This window comes from Meleagris gallopavo, chromosome 1, assembly GCF_000146605.3.
Source record: "Meleagris gallopavo isolate NT-WF06-2002-E0010 breed Aviagen turkey brand Nicholas breeding stock chromosome 1, Turkey_5.1, whole genome shotgun sequence".
Lineage (NCBI taxonomy): Eukaryota > Metazoa > Chordata > Aves > Galliformes > Phasianidae > Meleagris > Meleagris gallopavo.
In genome coordinates, this window is record NC_015011.2 from 24,037,811 (window position 1) to 24,062,703 (window position 24,893).

General features: G+C 39.4%; 1 protein-coding gene across 4 annotated transcripts in view; it reads right to left on the reverse strand.

Moving 5' to 3' along the window:
- Nucleotides 1-24,893, reverse strand: part of ST7 (suppression of tumorigenicity 7) — a 133,610-nt gene that overhangs the window by 26,274 nt on the left and 82,443 nt on the right. For all 4 annotated transcript variants that reach the window (XM_010706685.3, XM_019612437.1, XM_003201976.4 and 1 more), the window contains 7 exons: nt 23,599-23,758; nt 20,613-20,667; nt 19,957-20,072; nt 18,726-18,801; nt 16,604-16,758; nt 13,272-13,369; nt 2,690-2,804 (listed from right to left, as the gene is read on the reverse strand). In XM_010706685.3, the coding sequence (XP_010704987.1) occupies nt 2,690-2,804; nt 13,272-13,369; nt 16,604-16,758; nt 18,726-18,801; nt 19,957-20,072; nt 20,613-20,667; nt 23,599-23,758 (775 nt within the window). The remainder of the gene's footprint in view (nt 1-2,689; nt 2,805-13,271; nt 13,370-16,603; nt 16,759-18,725; nt 18,802-19,956; nt 20,073-20,612; nt 20,668-23,598; nt 23,759-24,893) is intronic.

The following is a 24,893-nucleotide window of genomic DNA, read 5'->3' on the forward strand; positions in this document are numbered from 1 at the left end:
GCATAAATGAGTTCATTGTTTTATAATCCAATAAATCTTACAACACATGAAGCTGATGAGTTCTAAAATGAGCTGAGACTCCGTGAGATGAGCCTTCTGAGACTCACGAGCTGTAAGAGTCATACTGGTTAAGCCTGTGCTTGTGGAGTCTTTGTGTATACCCAGCATATACAAATACTTCTGCTTATATAAGGCAAAGAATTAGGTGAAAATGCAAATAGATAAAGTAAAAAGAGTTTTAGTTTGAAAAATCCACATCTGATACATTTATAACCTCAGTTTTGACTACATCAGATGCTTCTGAGAAAACAAAATTCACCTTCCATTGTTTTATCACCTTCTATAACACAAAGCGCTACCATGATATTGTCTAAAACTAGAGATCAGCTTCAGTATGCAAAAGTAGACCTAGCACAGGAGTTCAATCTGAAATTTAGGAAGGCTGATTTAATTCCCTGTTCTGCCATAGGTCTGCTATGTCCCAGAGCTATTATTAGAGAACTACATTAAAGAGTAAGAGGTGTTGAAGTCCCATTGTGCCTGGGGCAGAAAAATAGGCATTTCTGTTTACTTTCTTTCTAATGTACCAAAACAAAATCTGTGGGGAACTACATCTGCATCACATACCATGTTACCACTTCAACTGCAGATTTTTTCAACCAAACTAAGTATAACCAAGATCTCTAGCAGAGTTCCTACTACTCCTACTCCTACTGGATGGCAGTACTTAAAAGCCCGAGTAACATTTTGATCTTTGCTCAGAATGATTCAACTCCAGAAAGAGTTGAAAACATTCCATGCTGGACTGGTAGTAGCAACAATTGCTAACAGTTGCCTGTAATCAAACACTTCCCTTAAAATACCTCAGCTCAACCATAGGCTGAAATTTGGCAGGTTAACCATGTTAGCAGCAAGTCAGTAGTCAACTGCTAACCTCCTTAAAATTTATCTTAGTTTCCTAAGTTATAAAATGTTAGAAGAAAGCAGCTAGTACATATTACATGGAACCTTCGGCTTTTTTTTTTTTTTTCATTTATACCCTCTAAAGATTCTTTGTTCATCAAGTGTACTTCTCAGTATTAGGATGAACTTACACATTATCCTGTTGCCACAGTTCCATGTAATTATATGGGGCCAAGTAGTGCAGCTCACAGGGAAAAGTTTCTGTTTCTATGGGCTCTTATACTGTTTGACATTTTGGCACTCAAGCAGAGAAAGTTCAACAAAGAGAAGACAGAAGGCACAGAAAAAAGGGGAAAGTGGAAAAGGTGGTAAGTGAAAAAGAAAAGATGGTTAAGACAGGAACTGTAAAGTGGATGAGAAGATATATTACGACCATCAGTGCCCTGAAAAGCCAACCTGTACACGTACATCTACGTGGGGTAGAGATGAAATTGGGAGCGAGTACCACTGGCTGAACAAGGAGCTTCTGGTAGGAACTGGGAGCAAAAGAATGCAGAAACTTGCTGTGCAAAACAGCTGACGTAGAAAGAAGTTCAGTAGACAAATAGGAAAGATCAGCTAAAGACAGAATGAAAAGGATGGTACGTTTTTCAGAAGAATCAAATAGAAAGAGTGGCCAAAGTACTGTGAGTAGAAGTTCCAGGGCCGATACTGGTGGTCTTATCTAAGGAACACATGAAAATCTGTAAGATGTAATAATTTAAAACATTTCAAAGGCTACAAGGTATAGGTAGAGAAAGAGTTAATATCAAAATTTATACTGTTTCACTTAATTCAGTCACTTTGTTTGTGCATACTACCATCCAATTTTTAGTTATGTAACTGGATAATACTCATTTCTTAACCTTCCTTGCCACATTCCAGCACACAGAATGACACTTTTCTGAGGATCATCTAGGAACAAAACAGGAAATTGATGGCTGCAGCATTCTTGACTCAATTTTTGCAGAACTTACCAAGTGGACAGTGAGTAAGCTGGGGAAAATAAGAGTGACATTGCTAAGGATGATTAATGTTGCTCAAGATAACTGGATTCTCTTCCTGCATCTGTCCCAAAGTTTCTACACAATACAAAGAAAACCTATTTAACTTAACAAAGTATGCCATTTGGTGATTTTTACCCAGTCCATTCTCTGTTTCAGGCTGTAAGATGAGGTGTGACTTAAACAAAAAAAGTGACACATACTGCATTAGGCCAATGCTTGCGGAAAATACTGAAAATGAAAATAAGAGTGAAAAGTTCATCAAGTCCACTGAGCTTTCCATCTTTTCCCCCTAAGAAATGAAGTTTGCTACTCACTAGGCTGCTGTGAAGTGAAATCAACTGTTTGTAAAGTACTTGTAATCAACTTAGTCAACATTCATGAGAAGTCCACATGGGAGCAGATAATCCTGTCTTCAGACAATGTTTGAACACCATGCAATGAAGAGTTTGCCGAACCTAAACAGTCATTCTTTAAACATCACTGAAGAGCTTCTAGTAAGTGAATTCCATTACTTTGTAAAATGAATAAAGCAGGGTTGGCAGGAAAAAAAATTAATACATAATCTTTGGAATAAGGGCTGTGTAAGGGGATCTAGGAAGCTTTTGTGAATCACCTAAGTTACAGTATTTCTTAATTTTTAAAAGCTTGACTAATGAATAATGCTTTTGTGTGCTCCAGAAAATAGAAAAAAATACATATAGAAAAAAAAAATATATATATATACATATATATGGACTTACCATCATACTTCGCTAAGACTGCCTGGACATCCGCATATGCTTGCAGTTCTAACAAAGCTTCTAGCAGGTTTTCATGGATATTGAACATGCTGAGAAGAGGAAATTCCTTCATCAACTAAAATCAGTAACACATGAAAGGGTTAGATTATTAACATGGAAAATGATTTCTTGCTCAAAATGCATTGAAATAACTAACATCAAGTTAAAACCCCTCTGCTTCCTGTGTTGTCTCTTTCCCTGAGTTCACTATTGTCTCAAAAATTTTTGAGCTCTGAATGGACACTGGATCAGGTTTCTTGACAAGATATGTTTGCATAACATACAATTAGTCAAACCCAAGAACACTGCTGTCTGAATGTGCAACTATCATACAATTAACAGGCTTTGTTCTTCAAAATGAAAATGGGTTTTCTTATTGCACTGGATAAGAATCTTCCCCAGAATAACTCTGATATATCAGTAGTAAACAATCCAGTACTTCTCTGGCATACCAGTAGCAAAAATAGAAATTACACTGAAGAAAATCAGAACAAAATCAAATGACAGAAGCTTACATGTGTGCAACTACATTTATTAAGTGCATTATGATTTGTAATCATGGATACTTTAAAAAAACAATTACAATAATGGCCAATACTGGCAGTAAAAATAAAATAAAAAAACAACAATAATATAAAATGCATAGATTATACAAATCTAACACTGTGAGTAAAGAATCTGTCTTGCATGACAAGCTGAATGAAGAGAGTAGTTAAAATAATGTAATCCTCTTCCATGTAAGTGCCTTTAACTTTGTGAAATGTCTGAGGAATATCAAGAATTTGTTCTTAGACATCTTCAATTTCAAAGTCTGCACAGCTCCAAATGACAGAAGGTCATTTCTACTGCATCTCCTTTTTGAAGCCACACTTATTAGGAGCATTAATTGTACTGCTTACATGATTAAACATATGTATATTTATTATCAGAGTAGTTCTCCAAAGAACTGAAATGTTAGAAGAGCCTTGCTTCCTCATGTTTTCTTTATGTCTGTCTATGTGATGTATGTTATGGATGGCCATAACACTCCTAGTCTTAATGGCTGAAGATGAACCTGCGAAGAAGAATTGCACAGTTTGCAGGCTTTCCTCCTTCTTCGGTTTTCCAAAAAATGGACTTATCGCTCGCTTGTCTATATGAAGAATTTTGACCATAAAAAAGTGTATATACTTGCTCATGAAGAAAAATAACTGCAGGTGAAAATTCACATAGCTGGATTTCACAGTTATGCAGTTTATCTCTTTTCATTCTTGTCCATACTCACTATTGCATATTTAACAGTCGAAGCTACTACTTGGCAGGAAAAATCATGACAGAATCTGGTCCTATGTAAAAAGTGATTTAAAGTAGAGAATGAACATATTGCAAACAAGCCCCTCCAAGGGATTAAGAAAGATTATCCCTGCTCACTGGGAATGAATAATGGCTGGCAGAACAATCTTCCCTCCATCAGTGAAGAAAAGGGAAGAGCTGCAGCTAGTTACAGATGTACTATGGCCAGTAAAAGTTCCTACTCTGGTTCTCTTTGCTTCTCACTGACATCACTCACTGATTTTTTTTCTACTTCGGTTCTGTCAGAGTGATAAACCTCGCCTAAGACAGCAGCAGAGTAAAGGTCACTGCTTGGACTAGAAGGCCTCTGAATTTACGCGTGTTAACAGGGGTTTCAGCTGGGAAGGGTCGAATGTTAAGAGTCTGAGTCAAAATGAACTCAGTTAAAATTCAAGCTACAGAATTAAAACAACTCTAAATAGCCACTCAACTATTCTAAAGTTGGCTGTGCACAAATGACAACACAATTGCTATGAAAAAAACTAAAAAAAGTAGAGGATGAGCTCATTATGTCAGTATATAGTTTCTACTGCAAATAATTTTCAGTCATGGTAAAGACCTAGTTTTTGAGAAGCTTCCCAGAAAGTAAAGCCAATTAGATGGAAGCACATCATGACAGGTCATGTTTTAGGCCTCACGGTGAGAGGAAACACTGGGGAAGTTAAAAAATAAAAAGCCACAGAGGTTACAGCATCTCCTGCTGGGTGTAGAGGGCAGGCCAAATACTGCGTCACACTGGGAAGCAATGGAAAGCTGACTGGGCCGGCTCCCCGCTCCTCCTTCACAGATGGGGAGCATCCACATATTCCACATAGAGAATTAAAGACGGGCACGCCATCTGTGAATGTGAGATGAGGAAGGCACCCTCACATTCCAGAAACCCTCGCATCACTGGGCTTTTCTTTGGACTCCAGTTTGAGGCACACACCTCCCTTTGAACCCAAAGATGTATTTTCTGTGGTGTTAAAAACACTGGAGGAATTGTGCAGCTTATCAATTTTAATTCTTACTATCCTTGCTGTAACAGACAAATGTCGTCATTTTGGTGGCAACCACTACACTTAAAAGACAAGATAAAGGCTCTATTGTCACTTTTCTCCACACCTTACTATCTCAAGAGACAGTCACCAAATTCAGGCTCAAGATTTCTCACCAAAGCCACTGGACACTGCTTAGGACTGAAGATGTCATTCTAACACTTGAGTTAGTTGGACTCTTGTCCAGTATGAAAAAGCTGTACTCCTCTGAGCTAAGCTTGTTTTCATACCATTTGAGAACCAATACAGCATGGCCACGAATCCTTAAAATATAGGATGATTAAAGAGATATCAAATATCATACTAAATATATGCTCATAAGGATTTTATCTGGAACTTGTATTGGTCAAAATGTTTTCTCTAGTGCATAACCCATATTCTGTTCCAATTGCTCTGTGAATTTGGGGGGAAATAAATACATCAGTAGAAAGTGAAACACCTATTTGAAAGATTCATTAGCTATACTGCAAATACACACAAATGGTAGCTTTCACAGATAATTTATTATTATTATTATTTATTTTTTAGAGAAATAACATTTTGGGAGTATAAGTTTGAAGAAAAATTCTGGCAATAAGTCTGACACAATTGGAGATCTTATCACAAGTCCCAGGAGGGCTGTATTTCCAGATTCACCCCAATCCATATTGCAGGGTGTAGGTTCAGTGATTTTGTGATGGATATGAAAGAGTGATGATGACAAAAAATGCTTTACGGTACGAGGAAATCCCAATCTGATTTACTGGATGAGGAGCAAGTTATATCTCCCAAAGAAGAGTTTAATGAAGAGGACTCCCTTCCCTGAGAAAATTTCCATCATCAGCATTTTCTCATTTAGATATAATTTTTAAAGCATTTTAAAGGAATGTAGCTGAAACTGCTATATCCGTTTTTTTCCTTGTGATGACAATAACCTCATGTATCAATTAGCAATGACACATTATTTGTGTAGGAAACAGCTTTAAGTTATAGTTTATGCCTACGACTAGGCCATGGGACCCGAGAGAATACAGAGGTGGATAAATGAATGATCTTATATATAACCTGGTGTTGACACATTTATCCTCTATTTGCATTGCGGCTTACAGATGGCCACATATTTTAAGGGCAGTGCACACAACCATTCATTGCTGCTTATGCTCATACATTCACAAACAGAAATACTTAAAAATCATTGGTTTTAAGTGAATGCATTCATAACTATGGAAAGTAAATTCAGTTTAAGATGAAGAAACAACAAACAAATAAGTTCAGTGGAAACAGTGAAATTGCTTCAACTTTAGCTCCCATCTGTTACCACTGTGTATCTGAAATGGTAAAATCTGTCTCCTAAAAGAGGATTGACTGAAGCTGCCATCTTCCAGGTATGGCTGTCAACCACCACTGAAAATACAAGCACACAGCATGGATAGTATTGTTAATTTCATCAGTACTTTGCATAAGCTGTTTTCTGGTATATGATTTATAATCTGTAAGTGCTGTTAACCAAAGAAAGCAGAAAAGGCAAAAGATGAACCCGTTTCTGAGCAGACAAAAAAGAAACCCTGATTTTCTAGGACTTTATTACCTACAGCTGGATTTTTAGATGCCTTAAATTCTGTCTGAAGCTTGCCCTAAGCTTGAAGTATTTGAAACATGTCCTTCCAAATGGACTCAGTGATGTCTAATAGAAAAAAAATATGTTTCAGGTTTTCTCTGGTCAGATGATCAACATGATCTTTTTCCTTTATTCAGCTACTTTTCCCACAAGAGCTGCAGAAATGTATTATCTTTAACATTCTATTCCGCTCACAAATTTCATTGAATCTGAATGATGGATCAAACATTCCTTCTTTAGAAAGGTAGTTGAGATTTGATTATATAAACTTTATTCTCTTAGAACATAAATCTAAAAATGATCTGGTAAAGAGCATTGCTGTAAACACTCTGATACTGAAGCTGTCTGACAGCTAACCAAACACACTGGAGCTCATTTGCCAAATCTGAGAACGGAGATCAAAAACCCCTGGGCAGCTCGCCTGGCAGGGAGAGAAGAAATGTCAGCAAAGGTTAGCACGCAGAAAGGCTCCAGTTTCCATTAACTTTGGGGTGGGACAGTTATAAAATTTAGCTGATATTCACTTCTAATTTGGCAAATGCAAAATTAGCTCTGGTGTCCCAAAATATTTATGGACAGTATGTCTTTTGTTCGAAGTAGGATTAGACATTAAAGAGAGAAATATCTTCCCCACTCTGTAAACTCTAAGGAAATGTGCTAGAACATGAAGTCTGTATGTTCTCTCTTAACTGGAGGATTAAAGACTTCAAAGTAAGACTTCAGCATTTTAAGGAATATAATTATGGAAATGCTTTTACTCGAACTATGTTGTAAAAATGCACATTCCAGGAATTAAGAGAACATTAAAGGCAGATGTGGCATGAAACCAGAAGAGCAGAAGTTGCTCCAGATGTGCATTTACTACTAAATAATCACATCACATAAAAGTAGTATGAGAAACTAATAATTTTTGTTGCATTAAACATCAGCATAAAGCATGAAAATGAAGTCATCACTCACAGCCCTCTTCAGAAAAAAACACTTCATTGACATCATCCTCGAGTACTTTGCAGAAATTTTCATAATTCTAGAGGTAGAGAATCCAAATTAGCAGAGTCTCTGTACGACTATGTGACTATGTTCTGAGTCTATACTCTGTCTTAACAGAATCACAGTGTTGGAAACCCTGTACATAGAAGCCCTCTCCCATAGGGCTGTAGCATCTCTCCTATGAAGACAAGCTGAAGGAACTGGGCTTGTTCAGCCTGGAAAAGACTGCGAGGAGACCTCATCGTGGCCCTCCAATATTTAAAGGGAGTTTATAAACATGAGTGAAATCAACTTTTTTTACAGGGGTAGATAGTGATAGGACAAGGAGGAATGGATTTATACTCAAGGAGGAAGATCTATATTAAGTGTCGGGGGAAAGTTTTTTATTGTGAGAGTGGTGAGGTGCTGGAACATGTTGCCCTGAGAGGTTATGGATGCTCCATCCCTGGAGTGTTTAAGGCCAGGTTGGATAGAGTTCTGGGCAATCTGGCCTAGTACTGGTTCTAGCAGCTAGTAACCCTGCCTGCAGCAGGGGGGTTGGAACTTGATGGTCCTTGAGGTCCCTTCCAACACAAGCCAATCTATGATTCTGTGAAACCCTTGGATATATACATTACATATGATGAAAAATCAAATGTGGTTGTCTGTTCCACATAGGGTTTGATAATACAAACTATATGCTCAGCAGGCTGAAGACATATTTCAACAAACTGTCAGAAAAACAAAAACTGACACTGCAGTTTAGCCTTAGTAGAGGAAACAAGTATTCTGCTCTACAGGACATGTGCTCAACACACGGGCATTTCGTTCCATTTGGGTGCAAGATGCCCTTAAGTGTATCAGACAAATATGGTGAGAAAGCTCAAATGTTCTGCTGGAAAAATGTGTATTTTCGACACATGCTAAAAAGGTAGTCTCTTATTGTAGTCACCCAGCTATAACAATTTGAAACATAGTTTATATGAAAAGCATTATTATCAGGCTTATGTGATAGTCACCAAATTTCTAGGTTTAAGGGTTTTGCATAGGATCACTGCACAGTGACAGAAAGTGAGGGGTCTGACTCACATGTGGATAAAATGAATGGATAAACAGCATTAGGGCAATCCCAGGCATTCTCTGTTTTACTTCAGAGTCCATTCGAATGAAGGATATTCTACTGTTATTGCAGTATTTCTGTGTCTGAATAAGAACTAACTGAAGATACTCTTCTGTAGTGGAGACTGGCAAATGTCATGCTTCACAGGAGTAGAGCTTATCTAAAATGTAAAAGGTAGCTCTCAGTCTCTTGAACTCAGAAGAATTTTTGCTTCCACTTTTAATAAATGACACTTTGAACAAATGCTACAGATTTTAATAAGGTTAGCACTGCATTCAAGGCAAAGAAGCTTGCTTTGCCTGACCTGTGTAACACATGCCAAAGACTGACTCACTAATCCTTGCCTAAAGCACAGAAAAATCTGGGAGAGACAGACAGTAGGCATGGATGCAAGCAGCTGCAGAAGTTGCATTGTTAAGTTGCTAGGGATCATAACATCTTTATTAGCAGTCAGGATTCTTTCACAAAGCTTGACAATACAAGGTGCAGAACACTGTTCTGGTTCTGTGCTCCTCTTGTCCGAGAGCAATCAGCAATGCACACAGAAATACAGAATTCAAGAGAATATTGAATAGAAAAGAGCATTCAAAGTTGAATACAAGTGGTTGCCAGGGAAGCATGCTAGATTTACAGAACTGGCACACCAGCAAAAACCACTAATGCTGTTGGTCATAAAAAGATAAAAGCCCAACCTAGCCATATCATCAGAGTTGACTCAGTACCCTTTTGATGTTTCCATGTGACACTACCTTTTAAAACACCTGAAAAGTTCAGGGCTGCACAAGTGTTTAAATAAGTTATTATGCAGCACATTGATAAGCACTCAGCTCTCTAACAGTGCAAGCTGCATTGGCACCAACAGTTCCTTGCTGTGCTTTGTGACACAAAATATGCATTTTAGACATTGCAGTTGGTTACTGAGACAAACGTACAAACATATCCAAGTGAAATATCTGTAGCAAGATTCTCAGAGCTAGGTCCATAATAGGAAGAGTTATTTCTCAGCAGACACGACTGATGCCAGAAATAAAATAAAGTGTACATTTCTGACCCTTAAAGAGTGTTTTGTTTTCTAACCTCCAGTGCTGAGGAAAGACCTAGAGAGTGTCTTCCTAAATGCTACTTGTTGCTAAACAAAGCTGCAATGGATGTAGCAAGCAGCAACTTCACTGCCTGGAAACAGAGCTTGCTAAGACTATAAAGTAGCTTCCAAGGAATTGCAGGGCCACAGCGTAGGAGACAAAAACATCTTGAGGAGAACAGGTTTGTTTCATCTCTTTAAAAAAGAAAATGATTGAGACCTGCTCACTCCATCCATTAGCACGCCTTCTGCCTGCCTCCCTTCTCTTTTGTAAACACACATCACCCTTCAATGAAAGCTTGTTCCACAGCCCAAACCTTCTCCAGAACAATCCTAAGAAGCTAGAATTAATTTGACAATTCAGTTTCTTCTTGCACCGTGTGCTTCCACCTGGATACTCAGTGTCTCAGTCAAGGGAAATTCAATAGCACAGACAACTACTGCTCCAGTCACTGCCAAAGAACAGAAAGAGCCTTTGCATACCCTCCACACATCTTGGCTTCCAATCAATGAAAAACATAAAATGTACACCCAGTATAGTTTTCTTCTCCTGTAAAGGTGAGGGAATCGACAGACAGCAAAAAGCAATCCTTGCTCCTCAGCACTTAGTTTCTTGTCTTATTTCTTATTGAAAGCAATAACATCCCCAAGTAAAGATTAGAAATACTGAAGATTTCCCACAGTCACCACTACAGCCTTTCTCCTCTGCACATACCAAATTTTCCAGCACTGTTTGGAACACGCTAGTTTAAATCCTCCTAAGATAATCAGCCTAACAAATAAAACAACCAGCACTGAAGATTTTTTCCTCTGGGATGGTAAAAGAGAGCTGGTTCCCTCACAAACCATATCATGCTCTATATAAAGAGGAATAAAATTGGAACAACTCTGGTGACTAGGCTGGAGCTATTCCAACAACACACTAATCAAAATGAGCTCACAAGTTAACTCAATATATACAAATAGTGACAGCTGCTGGTTTCTATAGTGAAACATAGTAAATAGTTATCATCAGAAATATAAGCAAAACCAACACCTATGTGTACTTAAATGACAAGTTTCCAAGAAAATTACAGGTTAGTCATTCTGATTAATTCTACTGAACGGAGTGAATGAAATCAGAGCAGCAAAGTCAACAAAATGATGCAATCTCAATATCAATCACAGAAGTGACAGATTCCTATTTGATTCTCACAATAGAAGAAATAATTAAAATATCCTCATTAAGTACTAAATAATATGATTTTCCTATCGATACTGTAATAAAACCAATTATCCAAAATCTTATTAAAGTCACCAGCAACTCATTTTCTTTTCATTAAGGTGTTTTAAGCAGGATCTCTCTCTTTTCTTACATAAAATTGAAGTAAGACAGTGTAATCCATCAGTAATTTCCTCAAGATGGCCTTGTATTTGCCATGAATTAAACACTCTCAAATATTTTATTTTTTCGAAGTGGTAAAAACTCACTACATCCCAATCATATTTCCCAGATGGTGTCATGAACCTCTTAACACTTCATTTCCATCATGTTCCATGCCTTGAGAAATCTGTTTTCAATCTTTCAAACACAAACAAGGCCTCCACCCTCCGTTCCATGATGCTAGACTCAGCAGTCCCCAGCCAACATATTCTTCATGTTCTTTTCAGAGTGAATAAATTCATCTCCTCCCTCATCAATCACACAGAAACCATCAATGACACATTCATGTTCAAACTGCTTATAAATATATTATTTATGTCATCCATGAATAAATAGTGGTGTGCATTCATCAGAAATAAATAGCTCCATGTCAGTCTAAGAAAAGCATCTGCAAAGCTGACTTGATGCTACTCTTGCTCTTAATGTGTTGGAGTTGTGACCTAGAGGTACTGTTGCTTTTATATTTCATCTAGGGACCTGCTAATTCTCAGCTCTGCTCACTCACAACAAAGAGCTCTAGAGGCATCTAAATTCAGTTTGGAGGATTTGGCTAAGTGTCTGTATGTAGAAAAATACAGAATGCATTCATCTGTGTTAAAGCTCTAGAAATTTGAAACTCTGTCTTTCTGCCTCTGCCGTCTTGCATCCAGCCCTTTTGTTTTAGCATGATGCTCTTCAGTCCTCCAAACGTCTAACAAATGATGTATTGACATCAACTGAGGAAAAGCTCATGGAAGATCTGTTCAACACAGCCCTACCTACAAATTATACGACACATTCAGCATCCCATATTAAGCTCCAGAAGTTGCCATAATTACAATGTGCGACATTTGAATGTGAAATTCAAAATTCTATCTTTCTTGTATCTTAGTGCCAGAACTTAGAATTTCAATGTTTCCACCACATTTCAGTGTTTGTCCCGGTGTGGCTGTGTAATGAAATTGATAAATAATCAGTGGAGCTGGTTGGACTGAAAACATTTTCTCCCAGCTGACTCTGTTGACTACGAGGCTGCAAAAACAGGTCTTTTCCTCCTTGTTCCTCTTTCTTACACACATAGCTGGACAATGGCTGGGTTTCGACAAGTTCTTTTTCAACACCTCTATCTGTCAGCCTAGTGATTCTGAGAAGCAAGAGTTGTATGCCTGAAAAACTTCAACCAGAGACAGGAAATAAAATTGCTCCCCACTTGCCATTTGGTAGATTATTTAGGATGAGGACTAGCACCATGATGAACTCTGTTCAATGTTTTCAGAAATATCACCGAGTCACAGACTTGCTACCTTGGGTGTGGTAAGTCACTGCCTCAAACTATTGTGTTACTCACCTGCATGCAGGAGATCTCAATCAAAGAAATGCCAGGTGTGCACAGCTATCTCGAAAGCTGAGCCTTTTATGCACTTGAAACTTATATAGAGTCTCGTGGGGATGATGCACTTACTGCCACTCCCCTGCTTGCTACTGTTTGATGTTTCAAATTTGTAGCCTACAAATACTGAATAAAATCATCCCTCATCTCAGAGGGAAATTATTTCACTACAGATTAATAACTTTCTTTTGATGTCTCAGTAATAAGTTTTGCATGAATAAATAACATTGTCCTCAGTTCTGAGCAGTGTCACAAAGAAGGAAGAAAGCCAAAATGCAGCTCTGCAAATCCAAATTCACTATGTGTCACAGAGGAAGTCTTCTGAAAAAGAAGCTATGTAACTTTATGACTGAATAACCAAAGGCAGCACTCTAATGCAAACATACCAGGATGGGAAATACAACCATCCATCTGGTATTTGGTGATTTTTTAGTGTTCCTTTTGCAACCTTAGGAGGGATGTGTTCACTTAGTCTTTACGTACATTACACATACAAAATGATTGTCAGTACAACTGCATGATTCAAGAGCAGATACTAATTCGTAACTAATATATATCATTTCTGTACTACTATTTATTACCTATGTATCAAATGCAGATAAAATACAAACTCACATCTCTCATCATTTTCACTGCTTCTCTGGTCCTTCCCAGCTTTCTTGCGCACATTGCCAGCCTCCTCTTAATATAAACTAACACATTAGTGTCCCTTCCTGCAAAAAAAGAAAAAGAAACATAATTAAGATAAAAAAGACTTTTATTTAAAGAAGTTCTTTAATATTCCAACAGAAAGTTTTCTATATAATTTTTATTATTCACTATCATCAGTGCTATCACAATAATTCCAATAAACACTCAACAAATTCAGCTGACTTAGACATGATGTAACAGAGGAATTACTCTGGATATACGGGGGTACAAATAAGGACCCATATGTTGGCCTTACACCTGTGAAATATAAGCAGATCTGAAGGCATGGAGAGCTCTGTAGGATACAGACCATCAAGTAATATTCAGGGGGGTGGAACCCCTATGAAGTTAACACTGACACAAAAATGTGCAGTTATACAGACAGCATCAAATTACTTACCAGTTCATGTATTCGGTTTAGACAACAGTATCCATGAAAATTCTAGTATGTCTTTTCTTTTGTTTTTGTAAGTTAAGTTGCACACATGTTAATAGGAGATTCAGTAAACTAATTCCTCAGCTTTATTCTAACAGTTTTCTTACTTTTTGGTTATAAATACACCCTGAACCTTCCTTTTGCTGAGCCTCTACTTGTTACCCTGCTACCACCTTCAAATTCCTCACAGCTACGGATGGCAACTTCGCATCTCTCAGACATAACAATCCTGTGTGCTGGAAGGTGCCCCGACCAAGACAGAAACTAAACAGCTGCAGTAATTAATCTCTAGAATTACCCTTACTCTTTCATTGATCCTTGGTTTCTCATTCTCTCTCCATAATCCCAGTGTGAACTTTTAACATACTTTTGGACCAACAGGAAATGTGTGGACAGGCAATCATCTATAAAATTACCATATCAAGAAAATATAAGACACTTGCTACAAATTATCTTCACATATGCGGTCTGTAAAGATTTCTCTGTTCCTAACATTTTCAAGTCTTTCATAATAAGAACAAGATGTGCGTGGAAAACGTTCCAAGTACCTACAAACTGTTTTAAAGTATGATTATGATTTTCAGACAGATCCAACAGCAGGCTGAAAGGTCTGACTTTAGAAGAAAAATAAGGGAGGGAAGGAATTTCATTAGCTATATTTTATATTATGTAATTTCTTATCTCTGAGTTGCTTCTTCTATATTTAATAAACAATTTATTAGTTACATCTGTTTCAACATGTTTATGTAGTGTAACTAAGAGGTATAAATTTCAGGCCAAGCTCCTTTCGAGACATTTCAGAAAAAATGGTCAAAAGGCATCTATTCACTAAGAAATCAAGACAACCTTTCAGTCCAACATTTTCTGAGGTGACTAATTATTTAGGGTGACTAGTATGGGCCATCTTAAACAAAATTGCCTTCACCTTCTATCATTGGAATCTTTTGACAGAGATTGAACTGGCTGCCCGAAGTCATTATCCACACTTAAAATTCATGGTCTGTCACTGAATGAACGATAGAACATCTTAACATACAGGAAAATTGAACAATACATTGCTGTTATAGTGATCTTCTCTCCCTAAAGTGGCCACTTTTCATCCCAATGTCAGCATGAAGGACTGAAAATGGAACAGACACTTCAGAACCAAGGAGAAACTGCAAAAGAGGGAGAGGAACTGTGGTCTCTTTACAGATATGTGTGTCCATGGTCCTTCTTCCCTTAAGAAACCTGTGGTCTTCATCTTTTCAAACCACATAAATGCAGCATATAATCCAAAGATTTCTACCTGAAGTCCTTGTATGTAAGGCATATTCTGTAGATGGAGTTTAACTCCTGAGGGTGCACGCTGAAATTATCAGAGGAAGGCAGAGAGGAGTGGGACAATCTAGCCTCTCTATCAAGCAACAGTCAGAGCTGGCAGTCAGTCTTCAGTCTTTCTTACTCTATGGCAACATTCTTTATTATGTGACTCAGCTGATTGCTTACTCTGCTTTAAATCTGAAGGTTCAGGGTGTCAAACTTGATGATGATGGTAGTGATACATACTATAACATACATCAGTTAAGAAGATACCACACTTAAATTTGCTTGCACAAACTTAACATATCTTGGACATCTTGCTCACCAGCATGAGAATCGTGACAGTCTTATTGTGTATTTTTCACAGAATTGCTGGCATTTTTCTGTGCTCTTAATGGATTGAGTGCACAAATTAAAGTTTCATGGACAGCCTGCTAGAACCTGAAAACTCCTTCAAGGGCTCAGCTGCTCTTCATTTGTTTTTCTCCAAAAATAAGCAAATAATCATAAATGTATCATCTTAAATACCATTTTATATCCAACAAATGTTTAAAATACTACCTCCAAGATTTATAAAACCTCAGGCTTTCAGGTATAGACTTGTGTGCACTTTTGAAACCAGAGATGACAGACAATTTCACTTTGTACAATTTTTATCTGCAATCTTCGAATTATGTGACACAGCCAGAGGCTATGAATTCAAGTCCTGAGAAAGTTACAGATGCCCAAAATATGTCAGTGCTTTTACTTACGTAATTCATTGGTATTATTTTTGCCTGAGGTAGTCACTGTAGACTAGAACTAACCTAGATCTGTTCGTTTTATTTATCTTTCTGTTCTTTTACTGGCAGTGTAACCTTATGTATTTTCTTAGAATTAAGAAGCATCTAGCAAATATCATTACAGCAGCTGAATCTCCACAATAAAAAATTAAAAAAAAAAAAAGAGCAAAAAACCTAGAGCATCAATTGCAGCACTACATTATTCCAGTTGTTAATGTTTCCATGACCTTTCTTAATGTATGCACCTAACTTTTCAAATGTCACACTGGCGAATGGATCTCATTAACTTTCACACAACAGTGTGGTGTACTTATTTATCATTACTGCTGATGGGAAAAGCTGGCAAAGCACCAACTCACCTCTGTTTCTGCTATTCTTTACTGTCTTTTCACATGCGCTTATGTTTTCAAAATGGCTAATGGCATTTTAGTCCAACTTCCTAACATAGTCTCTAGAATCTTCCGAATACCAAATCCCTTTTGGCTATGCAGCATTCCATTTTCTGTTAAGTAAATCGTTTGCATTTTCTGCCATGACAGAAAAGATGTGTCTGTATTCTGAGCATTGCTAACTCAGTAACAGAATCAGGCAAAAACAATGAAAAAAATACGGCCTATGGCCATATTGTAGCCAACAAGAAATCCCAAGTACATCGGTCTGAGAGGTAAAAAAGAAAAGCTACCACTACCAGAATTTCTTCCTTTTTAGAAACAGCTATTTCGTCCAAAGAAACTTACTGTGTTGGGCTTCATACTGGGCACCATGATGCTGCAATTGCTGACTGCGCCTATAACAGCCCTCTCCAGCCTTCAGAGCTTGCTTGAACAGCTTCTCTGCTTCCACAATTGTTGTTGCTTCCTCTTCAGCCAAAAGAATATAGGCAGTAGCACATCTGCAGAAATGTCAGAAGAAGAACCATGAGAAAGTTGCAAGAAGTAAAAACTGTACGAAGATACGAAGACAGTCAAGCATGCATTGAATATGGAAGCAAAGGAATTTTAGTGATACATCTTTCTCGTGACCCTTTGTAAATACTCAGGCAAGTAGATCATGACTTTCATGTGTTGACACTGTATCATGCAGCTGCCCTACTAAACCTACCAAAATATGTCCCAGGAAGTAAAGCACTGTTTCACTAAGCAATATGGACTAAAACTTGTCGGAGATCAAGACCAGTTTAATGAACTGTTTTAACATAAAATGTTTCCATTACTGCAATAATATGAAAAGAAGGGATCTCTGGAGATCATCGACTCCAACCTCCCTGCTAACGCAGGTTCCTTGCAGTAGTTTGTACAGAAAAGCATCCAGGTGGGTTTTGAGTATCTCCAGAGAAGACTCCACAACCTCTCTGTGCAGCCTGTGCCAGTGCTCTGTCACCCCTGCAGTAAAAGTTTTTTCTTATGCTCAGATGGAACCTCCTGTGGTACAGCCTGTAACTGTTGCCCCTTGTTCTGTCAGTACTTGAAATGAGGCCTCGGCAGGACAGAGTACATGGGGAGGATCATCTCCCTCACTCTGCTGGCCATGCTCGTTTTAATACACCCCAGAGTACCACTGGCTCTCTTGGCCACAAAGACACACTGCTGGCCCATGGATCTATAGCACTTTCAAATATCAGATCATGAATGTAATTATAGAGGTCCCCCCCCATAAAACAATAACTGGGAAATTTACTTTAGGAATACAGGAAAAGGTGAAATGCAGGGGGGAATCACTTCACTCAGCTTTCAACTAATTTAGAAGTATCTGTGTTCCTCCTCCTTTAAGGAGCATCTTCACAAAGCCATTCATTTCACCTGTTTAAATCTCTCTCTAAAAACATGATGATATGCTGAGTTGAGAAGCCTCTCTCACTTGGCTATACAAGGAGCCGAGGTAACTACTTTGGATTTGACAGACACAATTTTAACAGCCGAAGTTAGGTGGGATACAGCTGATTTCTTTCTGATACAAACAGCTAATACGATGAGATCCTTGTTTAGACAGAAATGGAATCAGGCTGCTGCTGTCACCTCTCGCTGTTTTTCACAGAGTCATCTATTGAGGAAGTGGTAAAAACAAGTCTGGATGAAAATAAGACTCCGTATGTGAGTAGAATGGAATAGGTGAATAGCTCACTGCTTGCTAAAGCCTTTTAAGCCATATGCTCTCTCAGTTAAATTGTGGCCCAGGAACAAACACTTATTTTTTTCCTTCTAATGAAACTAGTGAAGGACAATCTGTAAGGCATCAGTTTATGCAATTCTAGAATGCAGTAATCTCTGACAGCAACCTTAGGGAGTCTCTCTACTTTATGCACTTTGGCAACATTTGTACAGCATGCCATGCCAGCAAAGCCTCACAGCACTGAGTTTACTGCGGGATCTCAGAATGCTACATTTCTCATTGGGAAAATAAATAACAGACTGAAAAAACAAAAGTCCCAAAATACTACATCATTTTCCCTCACACTATCAAATGAATATTTCAGGAAGTGTTTACGAGTCCCTTCTTTCTTGCTTCTGTTCAGGACAACTGAGAAATCCAAAAGGGAACTCTCCGTCGCCATCCCATAAATAAACATATCATGGACTCACCAGGAGGCAACATAATTAACACTTTTCTGTGCTAACACATTGCCTGATCGAAAGCCCGCTGACATCAGTGTGAAAACACCCTATTGTCATCAGTGCCCTAAGGATCTTCTGGGTGGCTAGCACCACATACAGCTGTGCTTCTCTTCCTCCCACTGCTGGACTTCCTGTGGCAGGCCAGTAATCATGGTTAAAAATCACTGTAGTAAAACCCCTGCCCTAAGCCACCATCAAATGGATTTTTAAATGACAGAAAATAAATGTTAATGTTGTTGTCACTCACTCATTCAATTCCAAAGCTTCATGTGCTGCAGAAATTCGGGCTTGGGGGTTTCTCTCTCTCCAGGCTTTTTGCATTACTATTCAATAAACCAAGCAGAAAAGGGGCATATCAGTCATTACAGCATTAACAAGGAAAATCTATTGCATTTTAACAACAAAATTTACTGCTCTCAGCCTGACTCACCACATAACATTTCAAAGACTTCAGCAATCAGTCAGAAGGCATACAACCAAATGCTGAGCCTTATTCTTTCATTTAATCACCTGTTTTCCATGGGAAAATCTGACTGAGAGATTGTGCCATCTGCACTGTTACACGCAGAGTGAGTAAGCAGCTTTTTCCTCTTGGGGAGGTAGATTCCGTGGGGCACAAAAGAATACAAGGATAGTTGGGGTTCCTATTCCAGCTCCTTAATGTGCAGTTGCTTTAGGAGTATGTTAAAAAAGACAACATTCAGGCTAATTAAGATGACCTCATAATTAGCCCATGGTATTCAGAAAATAGGATTCATGTTTTTCTTGTGTCAAAAAAGCACAGTATGTTCTCCTTTGTAATTATGTCCACAGAATATAATGCCCAACTATCAGTTTCTTCTGTCCTAAGAGACAAAGAAGATTTGTCTCTTCAGATGCAAATTTTGGTTATTAAAATAATTGTTGTACATTTTAAGCTGAATTGAAGTATGCATGCGGACTTAACAATAAAGGCTTAATACAACTAAAGCTGCTTATATGAAATTAGTTTCTAAACATGTTCTCATTTTTTTTTACACAGTTTCTAACTACTACATAAGGTACATAACTATTAATAAGGTACAGGACTCAGGTTTTACATAAGCTCTCCTCTGTCAGCATAGACTAAATGGGGTCTGGATAATGTAATTCAGCTTACTACACTATAGCTGGAGGCAAGTTAAGCTGTATCTGTTTGGAACTGCTGCAAGAAATGGGAGGAAAACATAAATCCTTATTTACGCTTATAAGTGGTACCTTGACGACTCCAGAAAGAAAGTAGAAAATAAAAGTGACACAAACTTGAGAGCTTATACCTACGTAGAGTCTTGTACTAATCTAGCATATTAGTAATAGAACAGCAACAGCTTTCCAGGCACGACCAAACTTGGTCTTCCTCAATCTGCCTGAGAGAACTGATGTCTGACTGTACTTTCTTGCAGCAGTTCAAAGTAATCATTAACCTACTGGTAAAAATGGTTGTTCCCAAAGCCACTTACTAGCATCGGCAGGCCGTAAATGATCCGTGTCACATGTAAAGAATGTCTGATGGTCCTGTGCTGAAAGATTCATATCGTAGTAAGTCAAAGGTTCTCTTCCTGTTACCCATGTATACCTGCAAGCATGCCAACAAAGAGACATTTTAGTTACTGAAGTCACATTCAGCAAAACGCATAGGAAAGAAGAATCCTAGCTGTTAGACAGGCATAACCCGCTAAGGAGCCAAACTCCTAACCAACACACTGCATTTCACTGTTCTGTGATGGAGCTACAGTAGCTGAACATAACCTAGTGAGGATGGTGGGAGATAATTACTGGCAGTTGCTAACACACCTATTCAAACACTAATATCACACGAAGTCTAGATATAATTCATTAGTTTGTTTGCTATAGCTGATCTGAACAGAATTACTGCCACGTTTTAATACTGCACTTGGGTTTTCCAGTTTTTCTAACGCACCAAAAATTACAGAACTGACAGGTGCTCGTGTATGAATTTAATTTCCTTTTCCTTCAGAAACATTTTGCAAATATAGGAGAGCCTGACATGATCAAAAGTGTCCACAACAGTTTTTCCGTTGCTGAGTTAGATTAATGGGGATGTACAATTAAGGTCCTTAACCCAATACTATACCTGTAACATCAGAGCACTCACCGATTATATTCAGCTCCTCTGAACAGATTTAAAGGATTTCGCCAGACTTTGCATTCTGTGATAAACAGAAACACACAACAATGTATCTCTCCCAAATTAAAACTGGAGGTTTATCAGAAACATTTGTTACCTTCTAACAAGCCTTAACAATCCCATTTTGTTTTCTACAGGTACAAATGGAAAAAATAAAGAGCATGAGATGCAGGCAACCTGACTGATTGCTCTTTTCTTTTAAAATGATAATTTCATTGTAAGTCAGTGTTAATAAATGACATAATTCCAGACAAATAACATCCAACAAAGCACCAAATGCCAGGTGAAAACAACACCGATTAGTGCTGGGACTCACATTTACCATAAGGCAGATCTGAAAAGGACTCACACTGGGTTACTGCACTGAAAAACAGCAATTAACTCCATCCCCATGGACTTGTTATTCCTACAGAAGAACTTCACTGCCTAGTTGATACTGTAAATCACTGAAAACCTCAGCTACAACTGCCAATTTTAATCCTTCCTTAGCTTATCCATGGCAACATCTGCTAACCTTACTTAAACCCCAAGGTTGACAAAGTAGTCTCAAGTTGATTGGCAGAGAAAAGTCCATTGCAAAGGTTTGGTATTTCATCCATGCCTCTCAGGGGAAAAAAAAGTAATAATAACAAATTCTTAATGGTACAGGTTAGGAAGGGATAAAAAAAAAAGTAATTTAGAACAGAACTCCAAAAAAATCATAAAATTAGCTTCTAGAGCTTTTGAAAAGCTGAGGTCTTAATTACAGCTTCTGTTGCTTTAATTAAATACCAGATCTGTTCTCTTGATTTCAACGAAGACAATTCACTTAAGCAAAGCTAAGGCCAGAATGAACTCAGCATTTGCAACATGGACTCAGAGGCTCATTGTGAAACCCAGTGCTGCCTTGCCATGCTAGTGAACGACCCCTCATCCACTACTCTGCAAACTCCCATCAGGAGAATTGAACCTGCAGCATTTTGCTAGTTGCCTTCCACCACCAAATGTCAACCAGCACATTTTTCACAAAGAGGTTCCATAACATCATTTCTAAACAAATCACTGCAGCAGTTTTCAGGAAGTATATTGAGTCAGCAGGATATGTACCCTACTTCATATAACACTCATAAGTTATGTCAGGTCCATTAAAGTACAAGACAAAATGACAGGCGAAGACTTCCTCTGTTTTCATGGACCTGGCACTTCTGAGTATGAGGCTCGAGTGTCAAGGAGAGAAAGTATTTTACAGAAATTGTTTGCAATAATATAAAAACACTTGCAGCTACACAAAAAGTGAGGCAGCATAGGTAGCAGGACTTCAGCTTGGTCCATGCACTGCATAATGTGCATCAAGCACTGACATGGGGAAGGGAATTTGTTTGGGAAGAATAAAAGCATTGATTATGCGTCTGTGCCTTTCAGCCAACCACTCCAGGGTAACCAGTGTTGGAAAGCTCCGTTGGTTTACTCAGCAGAAGCACTCAATCAGAATTCAGCTGTTCAGTTATGCAGCCAGAGGGTATGGCTGTTTGACAAGCTTCAGTCTGACAGCTTTTCATAATACAACTTTCAACACACAGTAAATATTAAATTAATATCAGCCTCCTCAGAACCAGAGCTACAGTTCAAAGGCTTGGCTTACTCTGCAACAAACAGTATTTGGCAACAGCTGTTTGATCATCCTTTTCCCTCAGCTTATTCACACTGAGGCAACAGTGCTCTTCGGGAGCTCAGAAGCACTGTAATAGGGGAGCTGGGGAACAAGAAGGGGAAGCTCAGAAGGTATATTACCATCTTCTGTCCTGGGTTTGGCACCTGTCTGGCTAGTTAGGCATGATGTGCTCTTTGCTGCTTTTGTCTTGGTATCTGCTGGTACTGTGGTTTTAGTACAACTGTTCTTCCAGTGTTCTTAAAGGCAAAGGTACCTACTGGAGTATTCTACAACAGTCACACATCTACATGGGGAAACACGGTGAACCATCTTCACTCTGCTTGGCAGTGAAAGAAATATCCCTGTGTGGATTCACAATGGGCTCAGAAGGCTGCTTTTTCTGTTCCATTACAACTTAATAACACACTATACCTACTTACTGAATATTGCTTTTTGAGCTCTCTATTCAACGGTCTGGTTTTGAGCATCCCTATCTTTCTGAAGGCACGAACAGCAGGCTCTCACAGACAGGCTGCACAAAGACGCTGTTTGAGGAATCTGTAGCACTGTGTGCCTGTGCACTGAAGGCAGAGCCATTCCCTGCCTGCTTCTTTGTATCAGCAAGTCGAGATGCTTGGCTGAGCCTCATTAGCTGAAATACTGTGCCTTCTGCTTTAAAATGCCCAGAGTTATTTCAGAGCTGCTGAAGCGTGAATGAAGGCACTGATGAGTGCACACAGGTGTTTCCAAGCCATCCTATGCTTTCTGCCAGTTCACCCAAATCTAATATCCTGCACCACGCAGTGCTGCTATTCGTGGCCTCTCCTCAGATGGGAATGACAGCAGCTGACTTTGCAGTGCTATATGAAGGCTTCCCTAAGTGGAAATACCCAGAGGAGTGCAAGGGGTTTTGAGGCCGCTTACTTTATTTAACTTGTGAGTTCAAAGCTAATTTCTGCTTGCTTGTTTTCGTGAGGAACGCTGAAGCAAAAGTTGCCAGGTACAGACAGGAATAGCTCAGCTGCTTAACAACACATTCTCCTTAACTGAATATCTTCTTTTTCATACGCATTTCCCCATTTGTCAGTTCTGGGCCTTGCCCAGAGACACAGAGGGCAGCAGAGGAGCAGAGAGAGCCCTCGGGTTTCAGAGCAAGCAGGAAGACGTGCTGGTAACTGCGCAACACACAGCGACTGATTGGGAAAGAAGGGATCAGGGTGAGCAATTACTGCGGCAGTTCTGTGCTTTATCTGACTTCAAAGAAAGCCCTTCGGAGAAGCGCCAGAGCCCCGCTGGCACGGCACGGCACGGCACGGCGCTCACCTGAAACGCTCTGCCTGCTGGAGTCCGCCTCGCCGTTGGCGGCATTGGCCGCGCTGGGCGCGCTGTTGTCCACCCCGCCCAGCAGAGGGCGCAAGTGGCTCACCGAGACCTGCTCGATGAAGGACGTCCCGTACTTGCGGAAGTACCACCACTCGAAGATCTGCAACACACACACGCACGTCAGCGCGCCGCTCGTCACCGCCGGCAAAGCCCGCCCCGCCCCGCCCCGCCACAGCCCGCTCTGCTTCTGGGTAGCGGGTCGGGCGCTTCAGAAAAGGGGCTTGTGGACGTGAAAAACCTCAGTAACAAATCCCGTGGAACGCAATCCTATATCTTTTAAAGATTTGTTGTTTGGTTTGAGGTTTTTTCGTATGCCTGACCCTTTAGCACACCAGATTATTCATGTAGCTCCATCTGGAAAATCACAGCCTAAATATATATGTATATATATATGCTGCATTTTCACAGAGGTATTATGTCCCTGGGTAAGAGCAGACCTTGAGGAAACCACGCAAACCTTTGGAAATGGAGACTGCTTCATACAAATAGGGAAACGGCTTTGTACAATCTGCCGGTGCACGCGTACTGCTATGGAGTGCACCCCAAAGGGCTCTGCACTCCCCTGCAGCCCCACCCTCAGCAACACGTCTGCGTACCAACAGGAACACAACCGAATCAGACGTGGGGCTGGTGGTTTCGGTCTGTGGAGAAGGCGAACACACATTTGGAAAGCTAAACGGATGCTCACAGAGAAATCGGAACATAAACGCATCCAGATCTTTGTGAACTCTGCATTCCAGGCAAATCGACAAAAGCCCCACAGCATGTATAGCTCCTACTCAGGTTCCGCAGCGTGTTTGTCACCGTACTCGTTCCCTAGGATTAACCTGTAGGAGCACCACGGTGGGAATCTTGTGAGCTGGGGGCAGAACTGTTAGGAAATATCATGGTCCCTGCTTTGCCCTGTACACTTCCCAGGCACCCATCACTGCACTGCCTGCCTTTCTCCAGATGCTAGAGGTGGCGGCTGGGGAGCTGGTAAAGGTGAATCTTTGGTTTTAGCTGCCCTCGTGCCCTTACTAACACTGCCTAAGGGGTTTAGAATTTAAATCTTATGACCCAAGAGAACTTCACAGCCTAAGCAGCCGACACATACCCAATCATCAAAAAAAGACTGTGCCATAAGATATAGTAACAGCTCAGCTGTGAATACGTGTTTTTGTTTTGTCTTTGGAAACTTTGAAGCTTGAACACAAGTCAGGCCACAGTTACGCCCGTCCAAGGGCAGGAATCAA